This window comes from Phaethon lepturus, unplaced genomic scaffold (assembly GCF_000687285.1).
Source record: "Phaethon lepturus isolate BGI_N335 unplaced genomic scaffold, ASM68728v1 scaffold8726, whole genome shotgun sequence".
NCBI classification, from domain to species: domain Eukaryota; kingdom Metazoa; phylum Chordata; class Aves; order Phaethontiformes; family Phaethontidae; genus Phaethon; species Phaethon lepturus.
In genome coordinates, this window is record NW_010548272.1 from 420 (window position 1) to 27,091 (window position 26,672).

General features: G+C 38.7%; 1 protein-coding gene across 1 annotated transcript; it reads left to right on the forward strand.

The window, feature by feature from the left end:
* Window positions 1–947: 947 nt before the first annotated feature.
* On the forward strand, window positions 948–21,355 carry LMAN1 (lectin, mannose-binding, 1; the record flags this gene model as incomplete). Its single annotated transcript, XM_010289911.1, has 13 exons — window positions 948–1,102; window positions 1,192–1,299; window positions 3,446–3,507; window positions 4,230–4,329; window positions 8,031–8,154; window positions 8,520–8,578; window positions 9,183–9,315; window positions 10,933–11,126; window positions 11,250–11,320; window positions 16,050–16,203; window positions 16,949–17,070; window positions 18,729–18,797; window positions 21,104–21,355. Coding segments are annotated over 12 exons (1,319 nt in total), but the record flags the coding sequence as incomplete, so codon positions are not given.
* Window positions 21,356–26,672: the final 5,317 nt, after the last annotated feature.

Genomic DNA, 26,672 nt, shown 5'->3' on the forward strand with positions numbered 1-26,672 from the left:
GCTGAATTTCCTAATATAAAAGCTTGAAATGGAAATTGTGCCTTGGCAAATACGACTTTATTTGAACGTAGTTTATGCAATTTATGTATCCTCCGCAGTATGCGTTAAGGATTTGGTTTTGCTCAAAAAGGCATCTAGTTCCATAACCATCCCTGCCCCACCTTGTAAAATGTATTGATATCTACTGTACATAAGGGTCTTCCTTAGAATAGTTTCTCTGCAGTAATTTCTGCTGTGTTTTTATTTTTTGTCAGACTTTAATTTAGTCCATATTGGTTAATTCCTGAGTGTTAATTTTTGGCTCTTATTTGACATTATGCTACAATTGACATGAAGGAAACTGTCTATAGATGAGCTTTTTTCCTGCTTTTTTAAGCAGATAATAACAAATATTAAAGTTGTTTATTATTTGACATTACAGAATTAATAATAATATAATTATTACATATAATGTCACATACATGTGAATTAATCTCTCTCTAAATGTATGCCTATTATTCTTTTAAACTAATCAACAGAAAATTGGAACATCTGTTTTTAAAAAGCAGAACAGAAGTCTGTTATTTGTGAAAAGTCACATGGGATACAGCAGAAAGATAAACCTGATTTTTTTTAAATTATTATTAACTTAATACATATCTTAACAGCAAGACTGATGCTCTATTTTGAAGTTGTATGTTGTGGTCCCAAATGGAAGGTGATTAAGTCTTCTGTAAAGCAGTAGTAATCGAGTTGTTGAAAGTAAAGGTGTTGGGGTTTGGTTTTTATTTTCCTCTCTCAAGTGGTTGAGTACTCCACTAAAAAGTTATTTTGAAAACAGTTCACTAGCTGGGGGGGAGACCAGAAAATCTTGTGAGTTTAGAAGATTTGTTAATTGGCTAGTTAAGCACTTGGAACGCTTTCAGGACTACTTTCATATATTCAGTGTTGGTTCTTTTCCTTTCTAGATGCCATACCAAGCGCAGATCAGATTCGTATAACAACATCTTTGAAAAGCCAAAGAGGATCAGTGTGGACAAAAAACAAGTCAATATTTGAATATTGGGAAGTCGAAGTGACCTTTCGAGTTACAGGAAGAGGCCGCATTGGAGCTGATGGATTGGTATTAAGAATTTGATCTAACTGAAAAAGAATAGACATGCTTTAAAAAGTGAATGTTGACTTACGACTCTTACTTGCTTTCTGTAATAGGCAATCTGGTTTACAGAAGAGCAAGGCTTGGAAGGTCCTGTTTTTGGGGCAGCTGATAAATGGGATGGTGTTGGAATTTTCTTTGATTCCTTTGACAATGATGGAAAGGTTAGTCGGAAGCGAACTCTTCTAGCAAAGATTATAAATTAATTTCTTGCCTGTTTTGTACATGTAACTTTGTGGAAAAAAAAAAAACAAGGATGTTATTTTCCTACTCTACCCCCTTCACTTCGAAGGGATAAATTACAGTTGTCAAGTTTCCCTTACAGGATTTTTACTAGATTTTTTCACACTTTTTTTTTTTTAGCTTGAAAGTTGAAACATAATACATAACGAATCTCCACTGAACGATGGTTCATGTGTTAGGTTGGGGGGGGAATACCATGTACACGTGTACAAGCTGGAATTTGGAATCTCCATGCACAGTTTGAAATTGATATATCTGAAGATGTGTGCCTAGGAAGAGGCATATTGTACCAAAATATGACACTGTGGAAACACAAATTTCTATGTCTGTCTTCAGAGATACTCTTTTTCTTGGAACAAATCTGCTTTGAGTAATTCAGCAGCAAAAAATCCTGTAGCAGGTGGATGTGACAGTTGCTGTTTTGAATTTCCAGTTTTCCAATCCAGAATGATCCTGGGAAACTTTAACAATACTTAGTAGGTCTGCTTTCCTTTTTTTCTTTTCCTGTACTACTTTGGCTTGCTCTTAGATGTTTTAGATATATTTTTGTAGGTGTACAAGCTTTTTTTTTTACTACAGATGGCTTTTGATATACAGCAAAGTTCGTCATATGTAAAAGTTGAAAGACTGAAGGTGGCATTAATGCTTCTGATGGTCAAAGACAAGACATAGAGTATTGTTCAACTTATCAAGAATTTTTAAATCCTTTTTTTTTTTTTTTTACCCCCTGACTTCTGGCATGAATATGGACACTGGCATAGTTTAGCTGGCTGAAGATGCCATCTACCAAAAATTGCATGTGGACAACTCTGTTTGCCAGAACCTTGGTAGCACTGGGACGGTGATGATGACAAGTTTAGTCAGTGTTGTCTGAAACCCTTTTTTTCAGAAAGTGGTAATGTGTCACTCCTAGTCAAAACAAAAGTCTTTGTCATGCCTGTATTGGTCTGAAGTGTCTTAAATACTGGAGTTTGTAAGACTCTTTTAATCATAAGCTGTTACTTTGTTCAGTCCTAGTACGGAGAAATTCTTCTTGTTGCTGTTTCAGTGTGTTCAGTGGAAGATGTTTGGTGCTGTAACTGGTCCTCAGCCTAATATGCTACCATCCAGAAGCAGATGTCATCTAGTACTGCCAACTCAAAGCACCCTGCTTTTGATGCTGATTTAAAAACTGCAAAGCCTTTTTTCTGTTCCTTCTAAGGCTGTAGGTTACACTAGAGTTGAATTTTTCTCTGTAGAAGTAGTGACAAGAACTTTTTAAAAAGAGAAATACAATTTCATAGCTCTGAACACCTGAAGTTGTAGGAACCACGCTAAATGTCACAAGAGTTTACAGCACATCTGTCTTTTTTTGCCTCCTTTCCATTGGGGGCAAAAAAAAAGAGAAGTTATTCCCCACTTTTGGATTCTCTACTGTCTTTCAAGTTCTTATATGTGCTTATATCCAGACATGATCCCCAGCAGAAACTGGACCACCCATTCACTATCAGCATTGAATACTTTTATTAGTAGCTGTCTACTAAGCTCTAAGGTAGATTAGACTTGAGTTGCATTTATGAATGCTTTGAAATTGAACTGTTTGTACATACTTTGTGCAGAATATATGCAAGTGTGCTCTGAACTAATTCAATGTAACTGTTGTTAAACTGAAATATACTTTAATGTCACCTTCTTACTGTTTTCCAGTGGTACTGAGGAGGTAATACTTTAGTTAGCTTAACTGCTTCACATAACTCCATTGCTAAGAAGTAGAAATACTGGAGTATTTCTGTATACTGGTGTACTATTCTGTTGTTGTCACAATCTATGTGATGAAGGAAAAGAAACAGATAGTTTGGTTATAGTGGGTTTTTTTAAGACAAAGGACCACCCTACCCCACCACTGTGAATTGAAAAGGACATTATTCTTGCATTCTTGGAGTCTTGAGTCAGAAAGAATAAAAACATTTGTGGTATATCTATAGTGTAGTGACTCTACATGCTTTATTGCAGAAAGGCTATCAGTGATATTATTTATGTTTCACTTTGAATTAAACTATTCCATTTGTTTGCTATTTCTTTTTCTAGAAGAACAATCCTGGAGTCATTGTTGTAGGCAACAATGGAAAACTTCAATATGACCATCAGAAGTAAGTTTATTTTCAGTGTTAATGACGAATGTTTGCTTCTGAATGATGAAATGTTGCATGAAACTCTTTGAGAAACGTTATAAAGGTTTCTTTTGTATGAAACTTTGTTGTTTCCTGTACACTTGAGATTTTCTATTTGTTAAAATACTGTCTTGGCAGTAACAGCACAGAAATTGGCAACTGATGGATATTTAAATTGCATATGTCCTTTGGGATGGGTGAACTCAGATAAATGGAGGTACAGACTTTTTACTTCTTTGTTGCTGATGGGTATCTTCCACATACAGCTAATAACTGACAAAAGTGACTAACGGAAAGCTAATTGCCTGTTACTAAAACCAATTGCTTTATTTTTGATTTCTGATTGTTTGTCAACAGCACAATTGACATCTTTTTGGATTCTCTGAGAAGAGAGGTATCTAGCTTAGTTGGTACAGTCCAGACTGTAGCTTATTTCCATCTCAGTTCACAGGTGTAGGAATGTATCTTAGAAGCAAACAAATTTCCCCATTACTGCATTCTGTCTATATTGTGTCCTGTGTAAAGCATCTAGTACTGTTGATCCCAGACTTCAGAAAAGCTCAGTGCTGTGGCAGGACAGCTTTTGAAAAACGTGCATCTTGAAAAACTATCATCATGTTGTGTAGTGATACCTTGATGCTTTTTTGTCTTAGCTGATAAATCATAAGATATAGTTTTATGCAAGTTGTCTTCTTGCATAGTGATGGTTCCACGCAGGCATTGGCATCCTGTCAGAGGGACTTTCGTAACAAGCCCTATCCTGTTCGAGTGAAGATAACGTACTACCAAAAAGCATTGACTGTAAGTATTCTGAAATAACATAATTATTCATTTTTCTCAGCTTTTTAAGTGTGAGATTGCTGCAACTATTTGAAAACCCAAAGACACTATATATTAATTCCAGTATTCTTGAAAATGTTGAGCTCAGTAGCAGAAGATGGAAGGAGGTGCAGTATGGTCAATTGCTAGACCAGTTCTTTTAGCTACATTAGTGCCTTTGTAGTTTCTTGAGCTGAATCAGCAGGTATTGCTGTTTTTTCTGATGTTTCTTAGGAGCCAGTCGTGCTAACGTACTCGTATGTGCTCAGACCCTTCTCTTGCTATTGACTTATCTGTAGAGGTGTCCCAAAGCCAGTATCTGTTCCTCAGCTTCCAAGTGGTTGGGCAGCTCCTTAACTTGAACTTCATTTCTCAAGCTGATCTGAGAGCTGCAGAGGGTTTTGTAGCTGAGTGTAAGAGGTTCTTGAAATGTGACTAAAAAAACTGAAGCTCACTCTGACAGTAGATTTAAATTTGCTACTTGGGGCTGCCCACTTCCAAGAAATAGTAGGACTTTGAAGATTAAGGAAGATAGAAAACCACTGGTATAAGGGAGTCTTCAAGACTTCTTCAATACTATTCAGATGATTGTGAATTTCTTCTAGACAAGGAGAGAAAAATACTGATGTGGTGCTGGGTTGCAACAGCTATGAAGTATATGTTTCTTGGCTTCTGATTTCTTCTGAAAAGGTGCTATTCATAGCTATTAGCCATAAAACACATAGCTGTCATTTTGTAGTAAAAGTTTCTCTAAAAGTAAACATGAATGCACCTAAAAGAGGGTGGACTTTGTACTGTGTTGTAATGGTAAAAGCGATCTGTTACTCTTGAATGAAAATTAAATTTCAGACTCCAAGGCTGCTCTCTTTCTGAACACGCCTGGTCCCTGATGCCTTATCTAGGAACTCCTCTGGCCCAAACATTGCTGCTAACCCTGGCAGTCCTGCAAATGCATCTGTGGAGGAAGAGAGAATCTCTAAGCTTAGAATCAACAGAACAACAGTAAGGGATGACTCTTCTAGATCAGACCAAAAATTTGTCTTGCCCAGAACCTTATTGGGATGTATACATTTGCTAGACTGGCCTTTAATGATCTCTGGGTCAGGGATTTCTTGAACCAGAGTTGATATTATTACACCATGATTGGTTTTAGAACAGAGTAGAATAATTCCATTTGGAAGGGACCTACAATGATCATCTAGTCCAACTGCCTGACCACTTCAGGGCTGCTGACCAAAAGTTAAAACATATTATTAAGGGCATTGTCCAAATGCCTCTTAAACAATGACAGGCTTGAGTCATCGACCACCTCTCAAGGAAGCCTGTTGCAGGGTTTGACCACCCTCTCAGTAAAGAAACGATTCCTAACATCCACTCCAAACTTCCTCTGGCATGGCTTTGAACCATTTCCATGCGTCCTATCACTGGATCCCGGGGAGAAGAGCTCAGCACCTCCTGCTCCATGTACCCTCCTCAGGGAGCTGTAGAGAGCCATGAGGTCACACCTCAGACTCCTTTTCTCCAAACTAGACAAACCCAGAGTCCTCAGCTGCTCCTCACAGGACATACCTTCCAGTCCTGTCACCAGCTTTGTGCCCTTCTCTGCATTCAAGTACCTTAACGTCCTTTTTACAACTGTGCCTGGAACTGCACACAGTACTCAAGGTGAGGCTGCACCAATGCTAAATACAGTGGGATAATCACTTCTCTTGAGCAGCTGGTGATACTATGTGTAATGCACCCCAGGATGCAGTTTGCCCTCTTGGCTGCCAGGGCCCACTGCTGACTCATATCGAGCCTACCATAAGCCAGCACCACTGAATCACTTTTTGCAGGGCTGCTCTCCAGCCACTCCTGTCCCAGTTTATACTGGGATGAATCCCGTCCATGGACTTAGGAACATTCAGCTGATACAACTGGTCCCTTACAATTTCAGTGTCCACAGCTGGAAAGTCACTGTTCCCTCAACCATGGTCCCTCAATTCAGAAGACTGGGCAGCCCAAGGTCTATCAGTATTAGTACAGACTAAGGCAAAAAAAAAAAGGTTGAATGCTTCCGTCTTTTCTTTATCTCTATTTGTCAGGTGACTATCTTCAACAAGTATTGGTCCAGTGTTTTCGTTGGACCTCGTCTTGCTATTAACATACTTCAAAAAGCCTTTCTTGTTGTCTGACACAACACTGTCTGGTTTCAATCCTTGTTGAGCTTTGGCCCTTTGTGTCTTCTTGCATACATGAAGCACAGCTCTGTAATCTTCCTGTGAAGCCTGACCTTGCTTCCAGAGATCATACAGTTTCGTTTTCCTCTTGAGTTCCAAGAGGTTTCCCTGTTGAGACAAGCTGGTTGTCTGCCCCACTTGCTTGACTTTTGACAAAATGTTATTGCCTGCTCCTGTGCAAGGTTCTTAAAAAACAAACAAACAAAAAAACTTAAAAAATGACCAACAGTTATGGACCCTCTAAGCTGTCAAAAGCAGTTTCTATGGGGACATTGCTAACTAGTCCCCTGGCTAGGTTAAAGTTCGCTCTCTTGAAATCCAGCATAGCAACTCTGCTGAACTTTTTTTCTCATTACACCACAAATTTTAAAATCTACCATTTCATGATGACTGTGGCCAAGACAACCACCTGCTATCATACTTCCCACAAGTCCTCCTGTATTCACAAACAAGTTTAGGAGGGCATCTTTCCTAGTTGGCTTACTGAGTACTTGTGATGAGAAATTATCTACATCTTCAGGAGCTTCCCAGACTTGCTTGTCACAGCAGTGTGGTATTCCCAGTTGATGTCTGGGAAGTTGAAATCTCCCATAAAGACCAGGACTGCTGACCTCGAGATTTCTTCTAATTGCCTATAGAATAACTCATCAGTGCTATCATCCTGGCTGGGTGATCAACAGTGGATGCCCATGATACCTGCTTTATTTTCTATCCCCCTAATCCTCACCCAGAAGCTCTCAACCACATCATCTCTAACTGTAAGGGCTGTACAGTCAAACCTCTCCGTTACATACAGTGTGACACCTCTACCTCGCCTGCCCTGCGTATCCATCTTGAACAGCCAGTAGCCCTCCATCCCAGCACTCAGTTGTGGCACTCATTTCACCAAGTCTCACTAATACCAATGACATTTTAGCTCTGGGAACAGACCAATGCTTCCAGTTTGTCCTGTTTGTTTCTTGTAACATGTGTGTTGGTGTACAAGCATTCCAGATGTACTCCTAAACCCTCAGTGTTCCCTGGAACAGTGTAAATGCTCCCATTAGCAACCTCAGGCCATGCCATGCCATGCCATGCCTTGGCATACCTTCACCTCTCCTGATGTTATCCCTTTCCCCGACGTGTTCTTTTCCACACATTAATTTGTCTTGCTGCTTCTTATAGCTGAAATGAATACTTTTTTTGTATGTGTCTGAATTCTGTGCGGTATATCCTTTTAGGTGATAATAGAAAATGTTGAATTTTGTTCATGCTGAACTTTGAATCAGGCCTTTTTTTTCCTTTTTAAAATAGAAAGCTTATGCACTTTCTTTGTAAAAAGTATCTTTCAGAAAAGAAACAGGTTTTGATTTCTAGTATCAGCTGCTGAATTATCTGGTAAGTTTTATTTGTGACCATTACTGTAAACTGAGAAAGCAAATAACACATAGATTTATGTGCGAAGAATTGTGTTTATCCTTTTAGGTATTAATTAACAATGGCTTTACTCCGGATAAAGACGACTATGAATTTTGTGCGAAAGTGGAAGATATGGTGTTGCCATCACAAGGATATTTTGGAATATCTGCAGCAACAGGGGGACTTGCAGGTAGCAAATGTTAAAAATTGTGACAAATGGCGTGGGGACTTGCAGGGCTTGTTTTTTTTAGTGCTAGTGTTGATGCATTATATCAATTTTTGACCATGATGATGTAATGAATCCTCTCTTATTCCCAAATTACTGATATAGGCCTTTTCCTGGCTAGAGCATAAGTACCTTCAATTTGTCCCGACAAAGCCATTGTGCAGTCTCATTCCCCGCTGCATAAGTCCTCCCTCTTGGGAGGACTTTGGGAGGATGCTTTTGCCTGAAGGTCCTTTACAAGTGCAACGTTGACTTGGGAAGTATCAGGATTTGTAACATGTAGCAGTAGCAATTAACAGAGTTTTCTTTGTTTTGTTTGTTGAATACAGATGATCATGACGTCCTGTCTTTTCTGACCTTCCAGTTGAGTGAGCCTGGGAAAGAAGTAGTAAGCATCTTTATGCATAATTAGTAAAATATGTTATTGTATATGTTTTATATGTAGCACCAGATTATGGTATTTCCTCTGAAGTCATGCTTGGCATCACTGTTTCAGGATTTTGGCATGTAGCTGTGCTGTCATCTGTTGTAGAAAAATGAGACTAATACTGTAATGTTTAATTAACATTTTCAAGGCCAGAATTCTTGAAGCAACACTGAATTAACAAAAATCCTGATTTTAAATCAAAACATGCAGAGAGAAAACAAACTAAAAAGTACACTTTGTTTGGAAAGTGGAAAAATAATTTGTTCTTGCTTTCAACTTCCCATACCTCTAGCACACTTCTGTACTGCTAAACATCATCTATCCTTGTAAAACTTGATTTCTTATTAATTACAGAAAGTATGCATGTATCAGGGAAAAGCTGTGGGTCTCTATAGGAATATCTGGTTTCTCACTTCGACTTAATATATTCATGTGCCTCACTAATTGTGTTATGTCTTCAAATCTGAAATCTGATCAGCCTTCCTAGAGAATAAGTTATATAGGAGTGGTGAAGGACATGAAAAAATCTCTCTCCCCTTCTGCCCCCCCCCCCAATGTTTTCAAGCCAACACCAGATGCAGAAATTCCTCAAAAAGATAAAGAGAAGTATCAAGAAGAGTTTGAACAGTTTCAACAAGAATTGGATAAAAAGAAAGAAGAATTTCAAAAGGAACATCCTGATGTCCAAGGACAGCCAGGCAAGTTATTTGAGCGATTTTTCAGTTGTCAAGGAAAACATTTGCTTTCCAGGATAGCAGAACAAGGGCCTGATACTCTGACTGATCTTACAAAGCTCCTACTGATGTTATTTACTTTATTTAAGAATCGTTGATCTTTTGTTTGTAAAGTGTTTTCTGAAATACAAAGTCATTTTTGTCATGCCTGGATTGAGAGCAAAACAAACGAATGGAAACATGGTGGGAATGATGAAAATCTGTACGGAAGAGTAAAGGGGGAGAAGGTCATGCATCTGTCTGTAAAGTGATGATTAAGGAAGCATGGCCTTTTTGGTTATTTGAAAATGTATTTAAATGGTCATATTTTTGGTCTGTTTCTGCACATTCATAACAAATTTTCTTTTTGTCTTGTTTTATGTATGGTTATTAAAGATGGGCTAGTGGATATGCTGGAATATGTGCTTACTTGGAAGGGCTTTTTAATGCTTGCCTAATACTGGACACGTATTGCACCACAGCATTAGTTGGCATTCAGTTTTGGTATTTGGGTTGGCTAATAACATCAAGATGGAAATTTGTTTCTTAAAAACTCTGGCCTTTATGTTTTAAGCTATTGATAGTTTGGCTGGGTAAGGCAGAATTGCCTTTTCCACTATCGATACCACGCATCTGCAGCTCTCAGCAAGTATTGATTTAAAGATATTTGAGACTGAACAGTGTTTTTCACTGATTTCAAACGATGTTTAATTTAGGAAAATTACAGTAATGATTCTTGCCCACCTTTTTGATTGTTTAGCCAAAGTGCTTTGACTTTGATTGTTCTGCTATGGAACACGGTGGGGGTTTTGTTTGTTTGCTTGGGTTGTTTTTTTAATTTTTTTAGAGCTGGAAAAAAAGAATCTGTTGGTTTGAAAATATGATGGAAGCCAGTCTATTTCTTTCTTTTGTGGATTGAATTAGCTGTATTTGAACGCACACATATCAGGAATGTACTTTAGGCATCTAGACCTGAAATTTCAGATGGTCATCTTTTTTTGCACAGTGACAAGTTATAACTGTTCTAAAGGTCGTTCATCATTTTATCTTTATCTGTGTTTTTGAAATATTGTCCAACCTTCTATTGATAAGAAATAATAACCTTTTTGCCACAGAGTCTTTTGGACTTTATTCTTTCTGATGGTGTTGAAGCTGTAAAGGAACTCATTCAAAATGTGCAGTCACTTCTCTATTTCAAGCTACTTTTTAAAGCTTGCTTTTTCTAAAAAATAGCTGTTACTTAATACCTGCAAATCTCTTCTGAAGCATAGCTGGTAATATAATGATAGCTTATGCAAAGATAGCTGCCTCCTAATAATGACAACGATGTCTTGTTTCCATTTTATGTTGTACATTATGCAAGTATTGAAATAGGAACTCTAAGATGGAATCTGGGTTTGAATGTGTGGTTATCCGGTCAGTTGTTCAGATCCCATTTGGGTATCCTTCGCCATGGCAATGGTGACAAATAAACAGCAAACAATCAAATTATGGGAAAAAAGTATATCTGTGTGGAAACTTTAAGGGTGCAAGAAAAATTATACAGTGCAGCTCATGAGGAATGCATATATGTAAGAACTACATGTGCTTTTTTCTTATCAGCGGATGATCTTTTTGAAACTGTAAGTGATCGTGAACTGAGGCAAATCTTTGAGGGGCAGAATCGAATTCATCTTGAAATCAAACAGCTTAATAGGCAATTGGACATGATTCTGGATGAGCAGAGGAGATACGTCTCTGCAGTCACAGATGAGGTTGCTAAAAGAGGAGCTGGTTTTCCTGGTCAACAAGGACAGGTAAAAAAAAAAAAACCAAAACACCATGATTGGTAGCTCAGCCAAATTTCAGAAGCATGATCAATTTGCTTTTTCCGAGATATGTTGACCTTTTTCTCCCCCACCCCCACCCTCCCCCGCCAGGTTTCCCAGCAAGAGATTGCGACAGTTGTGAAAACTCAAGAAGAGGTCATTAGGCAAGTAAATGAAATAAGGTAAATGCTTTCTAAATATTAAGGCTGTGTTTTGAATTTTGTATTATCTTCCACCTTTTAAATCTTATTTATTATTTCAGTAGGAGAATATTGACAAACTTGAAATTTCTCTGTGTCAGTTCCTTAGTGATGACCCTCTGCATACATTTAATTTCTATAATAAAGTAAGTTCATGTCCCTGGGGTGGCTAAGCCCCCTAATTTACCTCTTTTTTACCATGAGGGATTCCACTTCAACAGGTAAGTCCAGTCCTTCTGAAAACAATCGATTTCTGCTAATGTGATAACCTGCTACCTCATGGAAATCTGTTGCTCTGATTTTAGAGTATTGATAACAACATGAGCATAAATTCCTTCAATTTATAGCTAGTGAACCTTAAAAAAAAAATGTGTATTGGACTATCTTGTTGATATACTCAGTCTACGCCTGGTATGATGATTATATGAGTTTATTATTATATAAAATTACGAATAAAATCTGTTAATATTTTAGATAATATTATATGAGATACACTTGAGGTTTTGTTAAGTGTAAACAACCTGTAAAGGCATGTACGTAATTAGGAGAAATAGTTCTGTACAAATGAAAATGTCTGTCCATGTAATAAGAGTTGTTGACATTTATTGCTTATTATTCTAAATTTTTTATAGTAGTTCACTTATTTCTTCAATATAGACATACATTTTGTCTTTGCATTTTTTCCCTAATTTTGCTATTACTGCCTAAAGCTCATATGTTGATTATTGCTCCATAGTGGTCTGCTAGTGTTACTGATTTGTATATCACAAAAAGTATTAACAGTTTTATGTCAAGTCTTGCAGAATTCCAGTGTGTACAAGCCTTGGAGAGGCCTCTCCCCCCCCTACCCTTTCTATTTCAGGTAGAAATACCTGATTTTGGAGGTGGTGAGGGTGATAGAGACGGAGCCAGACTCTTCTCACTGGTACCCAGTGACAGAATGAAAGGCAATGGGCACAAACTGAAATACAGGAGTTCTATGTAGTCATGAGAAAAGGAACTTGTGAGTGTAGTTGAACACTGGAGTAGGCTGGTTGCCCAGAAGGGTTTTGCAGTCTTCATCCATGGAGATACTGGAAACCCAACTGTGACTGAAAATTCCTTGGTTTGTTAGGTGCTAAGACATATTGTCATATAGCATTTAGGGGGAGGAAAAAAAGCGGGGGGGGGCACTCTAATGTTAAATTACTGCCACTTATATTGCATAGTGAAGACAGAAATGTGTTGGGGTTTTTTCATGTGCCAGTGTATTGTGTAGAGCATTTTAGTAATCTTGTCCCCATTTCTTGTAGGCTACAGAAAAATGGGGTGTGTTTTTTGGTTGGTTGGTTTGTTCTTTTGTCAGAGGACTATATTGCAGTGAATTTCCTCAGGGAACTTCTGTATCTGCAGGGACACTTGCAAGTTCCCAAGTGATTAATAATTTTTGCTTTTTAAGATGCAGTTTTTTAAAATTGATTGAGAGATACGCTGTACCTTTTCAAACTACATTAACAAATGAAGTAAAAATCTTATCTTGAAGGGTCTATACTGCTAAAATGGATTTGAGAAAATTCCTATGTTTGATAGGGATGTCTGTGTACTGCTTCTAAGATGTTTTAGAATTGCTGTCTTTAGCAGGAATGGCTTTAAGTTGGTTTAACCCTTCATTTATAGTAGTTAAAACATTCCTTACCTTGGGCATAAAAAAAGGAGAAAAATAATTTCTATAGTTATGTTTATTTTCCTGTATTAGTTCAAGGGCAGCTCTTGTGATTTGTCTAAGTAGGTCAGTGTTTTGTAGAATGAAGATTAGAGTGCTTCCATTTTTGCACTTGTTCTTCCACGAAAGCTTTTATGTTAATATTCTTGACAAATCTTTATACCTTGCAAGCAAATTAGATTTTCTTGTTAACATTGGCAGTCTGCCCTTTTAGTGACTACTTATTAGGTATGAGTTTGCGTAACATCATCTTAATATTTTTCTTAGATTAAAGAAATGTTTTATTTATAGATAGAAATGAACAGCCCGCTGTTGCATTGCTGCTCATCCCGGAGGAAAAGGACTTACTGTCCAAGTAATTTTCTTGTCAAGATTTGTGGATTTCTTAATCATCTGATTACAGAAGAATCTTGCATGTTCATACAATAGAAACTATCAGCATGGTATTGTTCATGCAAAAGTAAATGTAAATTAAATTTGACACAGACCAGGTCTATTTAGGGAAGTTATTTTGCTTTTAACGAACAGTGGATCAGTCTGGGGGAAGGTGGGTGTGCAGGTTTCTGTACTTACATAGGGATGGTGGTATTAGGAGGGAGAGGAACAAAATGAGTGTCACACTTGTGTTCTAGCACTGGAAATAGTGGGACAAGATGATAAACAATGTGATGGATGTGGATAGGCAGGCTTACTATCGGCATTTATGAGGCAGTGGTCAAGTAGGTTTCCAGTGAAAAACTTATTTCTGAAATAGGTTATTATAACACTAATTCAAAGTACAGGTAAATATTAATCAATCTACTTTAAATAATCTATACAATGACAATACAAAAATATAGAATAGTTTCTGGGTAATGTATGTGCTAATTTAAGTTAGGACAGATGAGGGTATTTTTTGCATTCATTTTGTGTGTATAAGTTCCAAACCAGAAATAGAGAATGAGAGAAGGTGAGAGCTGATTCGATTTGTTTTGTTTGCAGTGGCTTCCAGAAGCAGACAGCTAGTTTTTGGTAACTCCTTTTGATAACTTTACCTCAATAAGCTTATTTTTAATACTGCAAATGTTGATAGTTTTGCAGAAATCCATGGCTAACTCCATGTTGCCTAGAGTGAGGTACGTTCTCTGGAATAACCAGAAATGTAGCTGGGGAAAGTGATTGATCTTCTAAGATGTGCTGGAAGTGGGACTGAGCTTTTACAGAGATGACAGGAAAGGGTGAATTCTTGGATCTTTTTGTTACTGAAGGTGAAAAGAATTTTTTTTTTGTTTTGTGGGAAGTATGCAGAATACTGGTAGTCTAGTATGTTAAGCTGATTTGTGTGTTAAAGTGGTATTTTTAAGAAAAAAATCTTAGTCTTCAGTTTGAAGAAAAGTATAGTTAATCCAGCATTTAGTAAGTGCCGTAATTACTAAATGCCTCTGTTAAAATGGTGTATCTGCAATTTGATATAATTGTGTAGATTAATTTAGTGTGTGGCTTCAACTTAGTATGTAGCTGCTTCAAGTAGTTTAAACATGCTGCATAGTTCTTACAATGGAGCAAAAGCAGCCGTAATACTAATACAGTGTAACTATGCTTGCCGTTTTTATTTCTGGAGAGTTGTTAGAGTGCCTTTGAATAGATACGTACCTTACTAACTTTTTCTTTTCTCCTGTTTTTTTACATTTTATTTTTGGTTCTGTGTTTTTTGAATTTTAATGGCATGGAGAGCAACTGGTGCAAAGCTAAAAGATGGGCAACATCTTTATGAAGGTTATTTGTAAACATTTAAGATTCAATGCTTAACTTGCCATTTTCACAATGAATATGAGCCATTTAAAAATCATTAATATAATTTTGTATAACACTTAAAAATATGATTATATGTTGTTGTTGCCAGTTTACACAGTGAATAATATTCAAGATGGGTTAGTTTGTTTTTTTTCTTACGTGAAAGTTAAAATTGAAAGTGTTTAAGGTCAGGCTGAACAGGGCTTTGAACAACCTGATCTAGTGAAAGATGTTCCTGCCTATCGCAGGGGGGTTGGACCAGATGATCTTTAAAGGTCCTTTCCAACCCAAACCATTCTATGATACTATGATAAATTGCTGACCGCTGTACAAAGAGTTAGGACTGCACCTTGAAGGCATCAAAGAAAGCTCTCATCTGAACAAAATGTAAAGTTTTAAGTAAATTAAAAAAAAATCCAAAGACATACATTTTGATTGCTTATTCTGTTAATAATGAAGAGATTAACATTCACATGATAAATATTTTAGCTGTAGAATAATCCTCTTTGCAACTGAAAAGAGAGATCACAGTAGGGGAAAATTATATAAACATATTGATTAGAGATTAAGTATTTTTCTCTCATTGACTAGTTTACCTCAAACAAAATTAGTTATGGAACCTCAACTTTTTACAGATTTAATTTGACTTGTCGTAGAAGCAAAATGAATTCACATGAGGACAATATTAAGTATTATGACAATGTATATGGGAAATGAGTTTCTCGTATAAATGATAATCATGAAACAAGGATGTATCTAAATCTTTTCTTATCCCTAAAGCCTCTTCTTTATTTTTATTTCTTACATGACTGCTTTTATTTATTTATTTTTCAAACAGCTTTTGGTTTTCTTCAAAGATTGCATTAAACTCTGCTTATCCTAAAGCCTTGGCAAGAGCCTCAGATAAAGCACTTGTTTTAGACTTCATCAGTCAGGCAAAGCAGATGTCTAGCAATAGCATATTTGCCAGATCTTGTTTTCAGTGTGACTTTGGGAGATAGTGCACTTTACAAATTGAAACTGTCTGCAGAATTAAATATTTTTTAAAATCATATTTTGATTAAGGCATTGTTTCTTCATAGGTATTCTTGGAAGCTAGAAAAAATGTTTACTGCCTTTCAGGGCAACTGTGTATTTCAAACTAATTTTAATGGACTAAAAAGTACCCATAATCACTGCTGTTTGTAGAAAAGCTGTTCTGTGGTGAAAGATGTTTTGTTGTTTGTCTTGTTTCAGAAATTCCATGGCTGATACTCTGAGGTTGATCAGCGGAGCTCAACATCCTGGCTCAGCTGCAGGAGTCTATGAAACAACTCAGCACTTCAATGACATCAAAGAACACCTTCATGTAGTAAAGAGGGACATTGAGCATTTAGTACAACGAAATATGGTAATTTATGTGCTGGTAGTGTAAAGCATGACTGTAATACTTCTTTATTTGGCTGTTAGTGAAAAGCTAGGATGAGCCAGCATGCAATTTACGGAGCAATTAATCCTTCATTAAGCTGCTTCGCTAAAACTGCGCTGCCTTGACCTAACTGCATGATCTGTGTCTTGATGAGAAGTTTTGCACAAAGAGCATGATTTTTAGTCTAATTTTCAGTGGAAACAAGGTCAAGCAATTAGGTTTTCTGGGTGCTTTTTTTGTCTTTGTCCCCCTACTTAACAGCTCTATACAGAGAAGATTATCTATTGCTTCTGCACAGAAGGGAGAGCTTTAATCAGGGGAAACTCAGGCAGGCTCTGCTTAAGGTCTCTTAAGTGTGAAAGATGACTGTGTTCACATTCAGGAGCACTGTAGTCTAGCCTAGGTAGCAATTAAGCTGAATTAGCTTATGATCCCATAGAAGGTTCTTGATTTCTGGGTTAATTTACCAAAGATTTATTCTTTCCCCTATAATCCTCAAATTAACCCCCAGTCAGTTTATTTGAGAAACATAAAGGTGAAAGGAGGAAGGTGAGACGGGGAGTAAAATGATGATTTTTCAGAGTGGTGTCATTTCTGTTTGTTTTCTGCTTGTGTTCCAATTTTTAGATCGTGTTGCAAAGATCTTGTTTTGTTTCTTGCGTGTAACAGTCTTTGATGGCATGTCTTGTTTGCTTTTTTCTCAAATACCGTTTTTCTTGGTTTTTAGCCATCTAGTGAGAAATCGAAGTGTCCAGACTTGCCACCATTTCCATCATGCTTATCTACAATGCACTTCTTCATATTTGTAGCGGTGCAAACAGTGTTGTTCATTGGTTATATTATGTATAGGTAAGTACGTTTACATTTAAAGACAACGGGGCAAATGATTTTAGAACTTCTGACTGGAAATGCAATTGTGATGGTATGATTATGTTAATCTTCTTTAAAAGAAGCAATCATTCAGATTGGAAGAGACCTTGCGAGGTCTCTAGTTCAACCTTCTGCCCAAAGCAGGGTTGACACTGAATTCAGACCAGGTCGCTTAGTGTTTAGACTGGTCAGGTCTTAAAGACCTCCAAGAATGGAAAATTTACCACTGTTACAGACCCTATTGGAAATACTTAATTATCATCGTGAACTTTGTTTTATTCCCCCCCACCCCCACAATATATCTAGTGGGAATCTACCCTGTTTCAATTTGGCTGTTATGTCTCTTTCTTATAATGTACATCTCTCTAAAGAAACTGTCCCTGTCTCCTCAAAAACATCTTGTGGGTATTAGAAAGCTGCTGTTAGACCTCTTGAAGGCTTCTTTTGTCCATGATAAACAAGCCCAGTTCCCTCCCTCTCTTCTCTTGAGGCATGTACTTCAGCTCTTGACCACCATCCTTGTGGTCCTCTGCTGGACTTACTGAAGTTTATTAATATCTTAACAAAATTTGATGTGATTATTTTTTGTTGTTGTTGGTTGGGGTTTTTTTTTTTTGGCTATGTGTACCTACAAGTTACTTACCCCGTCTTACAAATTCCTCAGTAAACTTTTTTTATGATACATATCCCTTCATCCCTCTCCTACATATGATATTGATAGTGTATGGACTACTTTTTTTTTTCTTTTTCCCTAAACCAATTGGGATGTTTTCTTTGTTCTCTTCCTCCTCCTTGTAATGTCATAATGTTCAAATTAAATTTGCGTTGATGGAAAGGAAAACTTACTGAGCATAAGGACTTGCTTGGTAGCTTTCCCTCCTGCTTCTCACACATACTAATCAGGATAAGGAGTGGGAACGAAAATAGCTGTATTGCCCTTTGAAGAGCAAATGCTGTTTGCTACCTCTGTGGAAGAGTAACTAGTATTCATAAAGACCAATGCTGCTGATAGCACTAACTTTTATTGTGTGTCCGCTTCTTTACAAAGCGGAGAGGGTGCATTTCTGTATATGTCATGTTGCCGTCAACTGGAAAGGTGGCTTACAAGACGAATGAGGAGCTGGTCCTCTCCAGTTCTTTTTGATGCCCTTGTAATTCTAGCATCTGTGTGTGGTTGATCCATAGTATTTGTATCCACTAAGAAAATAAGTGTGTTCCGTGCCAGAGGGAAAAGGAAATCCCATTTCAAGAAAATTCTTTCACTGCTTAGTTGCATGTGTTTCCTATTCTATGATGATCTTTAGGCCAATCAGACACTGAGCTTGAGAAAATTTTAGTTAAAGTATTTTAAAAATCAGTTCATATGTTCTTTCACAGTTTCTAGCTTCTATCCAGAATGTTTTGTTTCCTTCTGTGCCTGATGCAAAATTAGAACTATAGTGATGTTACCAATGTCTTTGTAAATAGAAAAAATTACATCCTATTTTTGTGATGTGACTTAGATTTGATTTCCCTAAGTCTCTGTTGACAAGGAATGGAATCTTTTAATCCCCAAGTAAATGAAATATTTGTTTAAACCAGTTAGCTAGTTTTATGCTGTAAGTACTTAACGAAGTCTCTTCTGCTTTTTCTTTCAGGAGTCAACAAGAAGCAGCAGCCAAAAAGTTCTTTTGATGACCTGTTCCTTTTGTGCGTACATAACAGCAGTATGTATGCACAGAAAATTACACAATTCTGTAAATGAGGGAAATTTTAGTATTTGATACACTTCACTATTGTAAATTATTGAATTTTGTTAAACAAAATGAGTTCTCCTTTAAACTGTTAATGCTAAAATTAAAAACAGACTGGGGAGCAGTGAAGCAGATGCTAGATAGGGAAGACTGCACACCCTATCTAGGTCTATGTTTTCAGCTAACTTTCTCATTAATACTGGAAGGCAAATGCCATATTCCTCCTCTTTTGTTAAGATTCCAGAGGAGGGAATTGAAAACACCCAGGTTTGATGGTTGTTCATAATGAGAATTGCAGATGGATGATTTGTGCAGAAAGCTTGCCACTAAGTGTCCTGACATATCATTTTAAAAAACCAAAACCAAACAAAAAAACCCAAACAACTGTTTGCCTCTATTTTCTGGGTGGTGTGTGTGTGTTAAAGCATTTCATTTCTTTACCACTTGGATTTAAAAGTTCAAGGATTATTTAGTTAATTCTAACTCTTCATGAAATATACATTTAAACATGTTTTAATATGTGGATACAAAGACAGGCCTTTAACAGTCTGACTGTTGATACCCGGTATAAAAAAGAAGCTATACAGAACAAGCAAATAAAGGCTTATCTCCTTATTTTAGGCTTTGGTTTTAGGCAGTGAGAGAGAACATGATAAAGTAGTTTCAAGTATATTGTGGGACTGATTTATTTTTTGTAGTTTCAAGTCTGTCTAATTTTGTTTGGATGTTTGTGGAACTTTTTCAGCAAAGATACGATTGCTCTATACCTCTTCGAATTTGATTTTATTAAGGACATGTTTAGTGTATGAATATGTCTTTACTTTTATAAAGCTGTCTTGTGTCTTCCATGTATCAAATACAGATGCTTTCATTTAAATCTTGACATGGCAAGAATTCTAAGCTACAGGTGTTGAGTGTTAACCCATTTCTTCACAAGCTGTTGCTTTAGACATGTTTGTTAATCCAGCAGCTATTGTAGAACCAGTATTGTGTGTCAATTCATGCTGTAATATCAAAAGCATAAGCCTGAACATGTGTTTTTGATACTGCTTATCAGGTCAACATTTGCTTCAGGAAAGAAACAAAGCAGATAGCCCAAATTAGGAATGTGAAATTAATTAATTTTGCCTTGTTTACATATCTGTGGTAACTTCGTCCTTGAGTTGTTTTGTGTGTAAAGTTAGAATAGGGGGTTTTGTTTTTTTAAATTCTATAAAATACACAGATGCATCAGGATATTTCACTTTTAATTATTAATCTGTTCGTCTGAATCTACAAAAATTATCTGGAATCTAGCACACTACTACTGCATTCCTATTTACTTCCTTGGAATGCAACACATGCTGCCAAATTCGCTGTAATGAAGAACACTTCAGTATTGTGCCTGTTAATTTGGAGAAATGATAAATCTATGCAATATATTTTGTTACTTAAAATACAGTGTCCAAAAAGTGGATATATATGTGCTATACCAATAAAATGGTAACTACCTACACACCTATTTACATAGCTACAGCATGTAGTATACTGTAAGTGGTATAGCTTTCTAGATTCATTTCTAAATTTGAGAAGATTTTGATGTACTAATTGGAAAAAGTACTGCTTCAAACTAATCTTGCTGGATAAATAGGGTAAATCAAGGAAAAAAACTTTTCAGGTAAGCCAGAATAACACATGGAAACTTATCCATTCAGTTCTTTCTACACCAGCAAATATTTACAGGTGCCTTGAGTCTAAGCTATTACAACCCTGACTCTTCTAACTAAACTGAATATATTTTCTTAAATTGTTCTGAAAACGTACAGTGGTGTTCCTTCCAATTGCAAGCGTTCCTGTGTAAGTGCAACACCTAAACAGAAGTCCTTCTGTCACAGCAGGCTCTGCAAGACCCTTTATACAGAAAGGCTAGCAATTGTATTTTAATAAGTAGGTGCATATATCTGGCATGATGAGGAAGAACTCTAATGTATCAATTGGAGGAAGCCTGTATTTTTTGTTACTGTGAATTTATTCAACCATAAAACCATAACTTTTTTTGAAAGCTGGAGCAGTCCATACTGCTGTGTCTTTTGTTAGAAAGAAGAGAGGCTGGGGATGGTGTCTGGGCGAACACTTGAACCTACAATTGTATCCTCAGTATGAGGCTCAGCTTGCGTGTTTATGCTGCTAATAGAGCTGACATATCTCCCATGTGCAACTAAAACTTCTGTATTAGGGAGCAGAAGGTCTAAAGTGTAACATCCAAAAAGTGATAACTTGCTTCATGCTTCATTTCGCAGTCGTCTCTCCTTGGAACTTCCATAATTGCCTCGTCACTCACTGGATCAAAGGAAAGCTCCCAATTGCCCAGCTCAAATTTTGTCCTGTTGGTTCTTGAAGTCATAGCAACAAATTTGGACTTTGTCAGTCAATGTAACCTCCTGTTATGGCTGGCTACTAGAAGTTTCTTTCAACACTGTTAAGTGTGTTTGATTCTTATCAAGTAAGATTTCAGGACTAGGAAGAGGAGACACCTTGGAATCCAGTTTGACAATACGGGGGAGAACAAGTCTAATAATTGTATTTGAAGTGTGGATGATAAGTAGCAAATATTTGGCAGTGACAAGAGTATCTCATTGTACTGGTCAGGGTGTATTAAATACCTGGTCACACCTGAATCTTTCAAAAGTAAAATTCACAGTATGGTTTGTAAATTACCTAATTTCCTGTTTGCAGAAAATTTGACACTTATCAATGCATCGATTACTGTAACACCAGAGACTGTCTACTGTGGTTTTTTTTTAAATTCAAACAGCTAACATTTTCATATGTTTGTTTCTGACTAATGTAAATTGACACTTGGAGTTCAGAGATAACCTTATTTGAATAAAGATGCATATTTTTAGTAAGCTTTTTTCTTTCAATTTGATACATGTCCATGAAATCCAAGCAAGTATATTTGAAGCGTTCTTTACCCTCTGTTGTTCAGAGAGTTTGAACGCTTTGAGATCTGGGTTCAGTCCTACCTCATACTGGACAGTTAACGGCATTCAGAGGCTGAGGCTCTGGCTGTACCGAAGAGACAGTTACTGCATTGGTTAGAAAGATATGTTGAATCCAGCCTCTGGTCATTTCATGCGAGGAGATTATGTCTTGCATTAGCAACCGAAAATTAAGAGATTTGCTTAAAAGCTTGTGTTAAGAGTATCAGACTTGCCTTGAGTATCAGACAGTGGGTGTCAAATGTAAAGTAGTATGTCAACTTCTAAGTCTCTTAACAGCAAATCGAGTTGCTTGCTGGTTGCTTGCAGTATACAAAGTACTTCATTTTTCTGGGCTGAAGATTGCCTATATCTCTGAAGTTTGTCTTCAGATTCCCTGGGCTGCTGTAACCTGGCTGCCCTGCTCCTGTTTCATAGAATCATAGAATATCTCAAATTGGAAGGGATCCATAAAGATCACCGAGTCCAACTCCCTGCTCCTCACAGGACTACCTAAAACTAAACCGTAGGACTGACAGCATCATCCAGACACTCCTTGAACTCTAACAGACTCGGGGCTGTGACCACCCTCTTGGTGAAGAACCCTTTCCTAACGTCCGACCTGAACTTCCCCGACGCAGCTTCATTCCATTCCTTTGTGTCCTATCACTGGTCACCGGAGAGAGGAGATCAGGGCCTCCCCCTCCACCACCCCCCTTGAGGAGGTTGTGGACTGCGATGAGGTCACCCCTTTCATTTCACAAATAGCAAAACAATTTTTTCTATCCGTTCCTTTTTCCCCTCACTCAGTTTATTTGCTATATCTGACCTAATTTCACATCACTCCAAAACTTCGTCTCTTCACAGATGTTTTATTTGTCAAACACCTTTCTAACTCGCTGTGTTCTGTGTAGACCCCATAAAGATCACCGAGTCCAACTCCCTGCTCCTCACAGGACTACCTAAAACTAAACCGTAGGACTGACAGCATCATCCAGACACTCCTTGAACTCTAACAGACTCGGGGCTGTGACCACCCTCTTGGTGAAGAACCCTTTCCTAACGTCCGACCTGAACTTCCCCGACGCAGCTTCATTCCATTCCTTTGTGTCCTATCACTGGTCACCGGAGAGAGGAGATCAGGGCCTCCCCCTCCACCACCCCCCTTGAGGAGGTTGTGGACTGCGATGAGGTCACCCCTTTCATTTCACAAATAGCAAAACAATTTTTTCTATCCGTTCCTTTTTCCCCTCACTCAGTTTATTTGCTATATCTGACCTAATTTCACATCACTCCAAAACTTCGTCTCTTCACAGATGTTTTATTTGTCAAACACCTTTCTAACTCGCTGTGTTCTGTGTAGAACAGCCAGCACTCTCAGAGGCTTCAGCTCTGGGAAACCAGCTCATGCTCTCTACCACTACGCTCATTTTCAGGTAAACTGCGGCTGTTCTACAGCACGCTTGAAGCGCAGTAGAGCTTTATGGTGTGAAAAAGTAACAGCTTCGTGCAACGCTTGTTTCACATGCGCATCTCTGCCTGTCCCGCTCTCCGTGCAACAGCTCCCCGGCTCCTTGCCCTGTCTCCTGCCCTTCTTTCTCCCTTTGAATCCGCCACTGACCGGCATCCCGTGCCCTCCAGTATGTCAGCCCAGTGCTTGTCGAAGTCCATTATGAGCAGATTTAACCTTTTAGTCCAGCAGAAGACCACACAGATTTTTCTGCTGTTTGTTGGAATAGAACATACCTACCCAAAACAAGGCAGTCTGTGTTTCCTTGGGTTTTTTGTGTGGGGTTTGTTTTTTTTTTTTACTGTTCTATTCAGTAAACTGTGTTTGGCTGTGGTAACCTCCCATAGGAAGGGTAAGAATTCCTTCACTGACTATCGTTTTCCCCCAGCCCAGAGCAATTTTTCTAACAGGTGGAGGAATCTTTAATTGAATCTATTCAAGCTGAGAAAGCCCTAAAATATTTATTTTTCTCTTTCTGTGCAAGTGATCTGTCCTGGTTCCAGCTGGGATAGAGTTTATTTTCTTTCCAGAAGCCAGTGCGAGGCTGTGTTTTGGAATTGGGGTGAAAATAATGTTGATAATGTGCTGATGTTTTGGGTTGTTGCTAAGCAGTCAAGGACTGTCCAGCTTCTGTGCTGGCCAGCCAGCGAGGAGGCTGGGGGTGCACGGGAAGCTGGAGGGGACACAGCCAGGACAGCTGACCCAGGCTGGCCAGAGGGATATTCCATACCATACGGTGTCGTGCTCAGTATATAAAACTGGGCGGACATTTGGAGTTATGGCGTGTGTTTTCCCAAGTCCCCGTCTTCCTGCTTCCCTGGGGATGGCTGAACCCCTGCCTGCCCATGGGAAGCGGTGAGTGAATTCCTGGTGTTGCTCTGCTTGCGTGCGCAGCTTTTGCTTGACCTATTAAACTGTCTTTATCTCAACCCACGAGTTTTCTCACTTTCACTCTTCAGATTCTTTTCCCCATCCCACTGCGGGGGGGAGCGAGCAGCTGCCTGGGACTTAGTCGCTGGCTGGGGTTAAACCCCAGCATGATCTAATGTTCTGACTTAGATAAAAAGTGATGTCCTCTTCTAGAGGCTTAAAGCGGGCGGGGAGGGTCTTGGTCCTTTCAAAGAATGCTCAGATACTTCTGAATGATGTGGTTGGAGTTCTCTGCTATGACTGTGTTTGGGGAACATAGTGTCTAGAAAAGGCTGGCAGTTTGGGTGCTTGCCTGCCTATAGCATTTGTGTGCCCGCCTCCCTGAGAGGCTTTTAGATTTTGCTTCTTGCGATTTGCTGGTTTGAGACTCTGAATTCTATCCTGGTGTTGGAGATGCCTGCGTTGTTTGGGTATGGAGCACGGGCTTTTTTCATATTGCCCGGTTCCATCAGATAAAACAGGAACTGGGCCTTTAATTTGGATTTCACTAGAGGGAAAGGACATTGATTTAAAGCAAAGGAAGTGGCAACATGAGTACTTAATTGGCAGCCGTCCCTATGTTTTCATTAAGCCTGTGATCCCTGTAATAATCACAAAGCAGTAAGTGGTTTGTAAGTTCAATATAGGCAGTAGTTAAATCACCTGCCAGGAACGGGAATTATTCTGGAGGTACTGGTCCTTGTTGACACCCAAGGTAGGCGCTTAAAACTTGATGCTTCAGGTACTCTGTAAGCAATTGGTTCCTTCTCAGAGTGGTTATTCGTTATTTGTATACACAGATTTGTGATAAATGCCTAAACCCACAATGAAGTGAGCAATTCAGTAGCTAGCTAGGTAGTGTCTTCCAAAGTTTCGTCACTAGTCTTGTGTTTCTTGGCAGTTTCCAGTAGGGCCAATAACTTCCAAAGCTCTTTTTGTTGTCTTCAGTTTTGAATCTAACATTGGAAAGCCTTTTGCTGTTAGGGAGGTTCAGGAGACTTCTCTCAAGACCCAGAGGGCAAGATCTCTCAGGTTCTCAGCGATCCCTTCCCAAGCCAGTTTTCAGCTTTCTTGCCTTCTCAGTCGCTTCTGTGGAAGCATCTCTCCCAGGCAGAAGGTGGTGTTAGCAACATTTTCATAGGGATCAAAGTCTACAGTCAAGTCAAGACTTACGCTCAAAGTTAAGGAAGCTTCTCTTCAGTAACGACCAATAGCACTAAGTTTCACAGATACGCTTCCCATCCCCTTAGAGAAGACTGTGAGACCTAATACTGGAAAAATCCGCACTGGATATCGTATTTGCGAGGTGCACAGTACAGACACAGTGGTGCTCCCTGTTCCAGTTAGGAGAATTTTAAATAAAGATAAGCCAACCAACTGCAAGTGGACTCCACAGGCATTTGGCACTAAGTAGTGATGTTGTGGGACAGCGTTCTGACATTTAACCAAGCGGCTGTCAAAGCACGGAGAAAATGCTAACAATGAAAGGATATATTTATCTGATCTTAAATTGATCTTGTAGCGTGCTTTCCTGTGATGCCTGCTGTACCGCTGCTGAACTTGTGCATTTTAGGATGAGTGCATAAACAGTGCCAATATATTACTTTAACCTGTTCAATGGTTTTTGCTAGCTGCTGAAGACCTCTTTGTGATCTGCACGTGGTTCATGCAGTATTTCTTGGTCCCTTTTGTGCCGCGTACTTGTGTAAGATACAGGTTGGCTCTGGAGCTGAAGCAGATAGAGAAAATGATCTTCCAGCTTCCGGTGCCGGTGTGGCCAGTCTCTGTTGTTAGCTTTGTGTTGTAAGCGGTGGATGCAAAGATCAGCAAGACCAAAACTTTTTTCCAGAGTTGTGACGCCCTCTTTCTCTAGCCATCATCTATTTCTAGAGATGCCTGAACTGACCAAGCATCTTCTCCCCTCACTTAGGATTTCCTGCCTCCCGCTCTTGAGGTCCACTCTGTTCCAAGCAGCGTGGGGCAAGTCACCCACGTGAGTCAGCTGTAGTTCAGGAACCAGGGACTGTATTTTTCGGGGGCTTGCTCTTGGAGCAGTATTTAACTCAAATAATAATTTTTCCTTTATTTTCATGTCTTCCTTTTAAAGTTGGCTGCATAACAGAGAGGGGCTCTTGTGGTCTTGTTCTGGGTCATGGGGCTGCCACTATATGGGGGCTGGGGCCTGCCACTATAGCGCTCACCCAAAGACCGTCCTCCTCCTGAGGGAGGTGCTAGCTTAGGCCTCTCTGCAGGACTTTTCAAATACTAGCAGAGTGAGCAAGGTCTTGGTTTTAGCAGAAGGCACGAGGGTTGCAGGCTAAAACCACTCCTGCTTGTCCATATTGCCTCCAGGCTGGGAAAACGGTCTCACAGTACCACTGAGCGGAGTCAGGCCGCACTTGCCAGGTGATGACAGTTACACAGCGCAGGCCGTGCCGCGTCCTGCTGCAACGCGCGTGCCGGCACGGC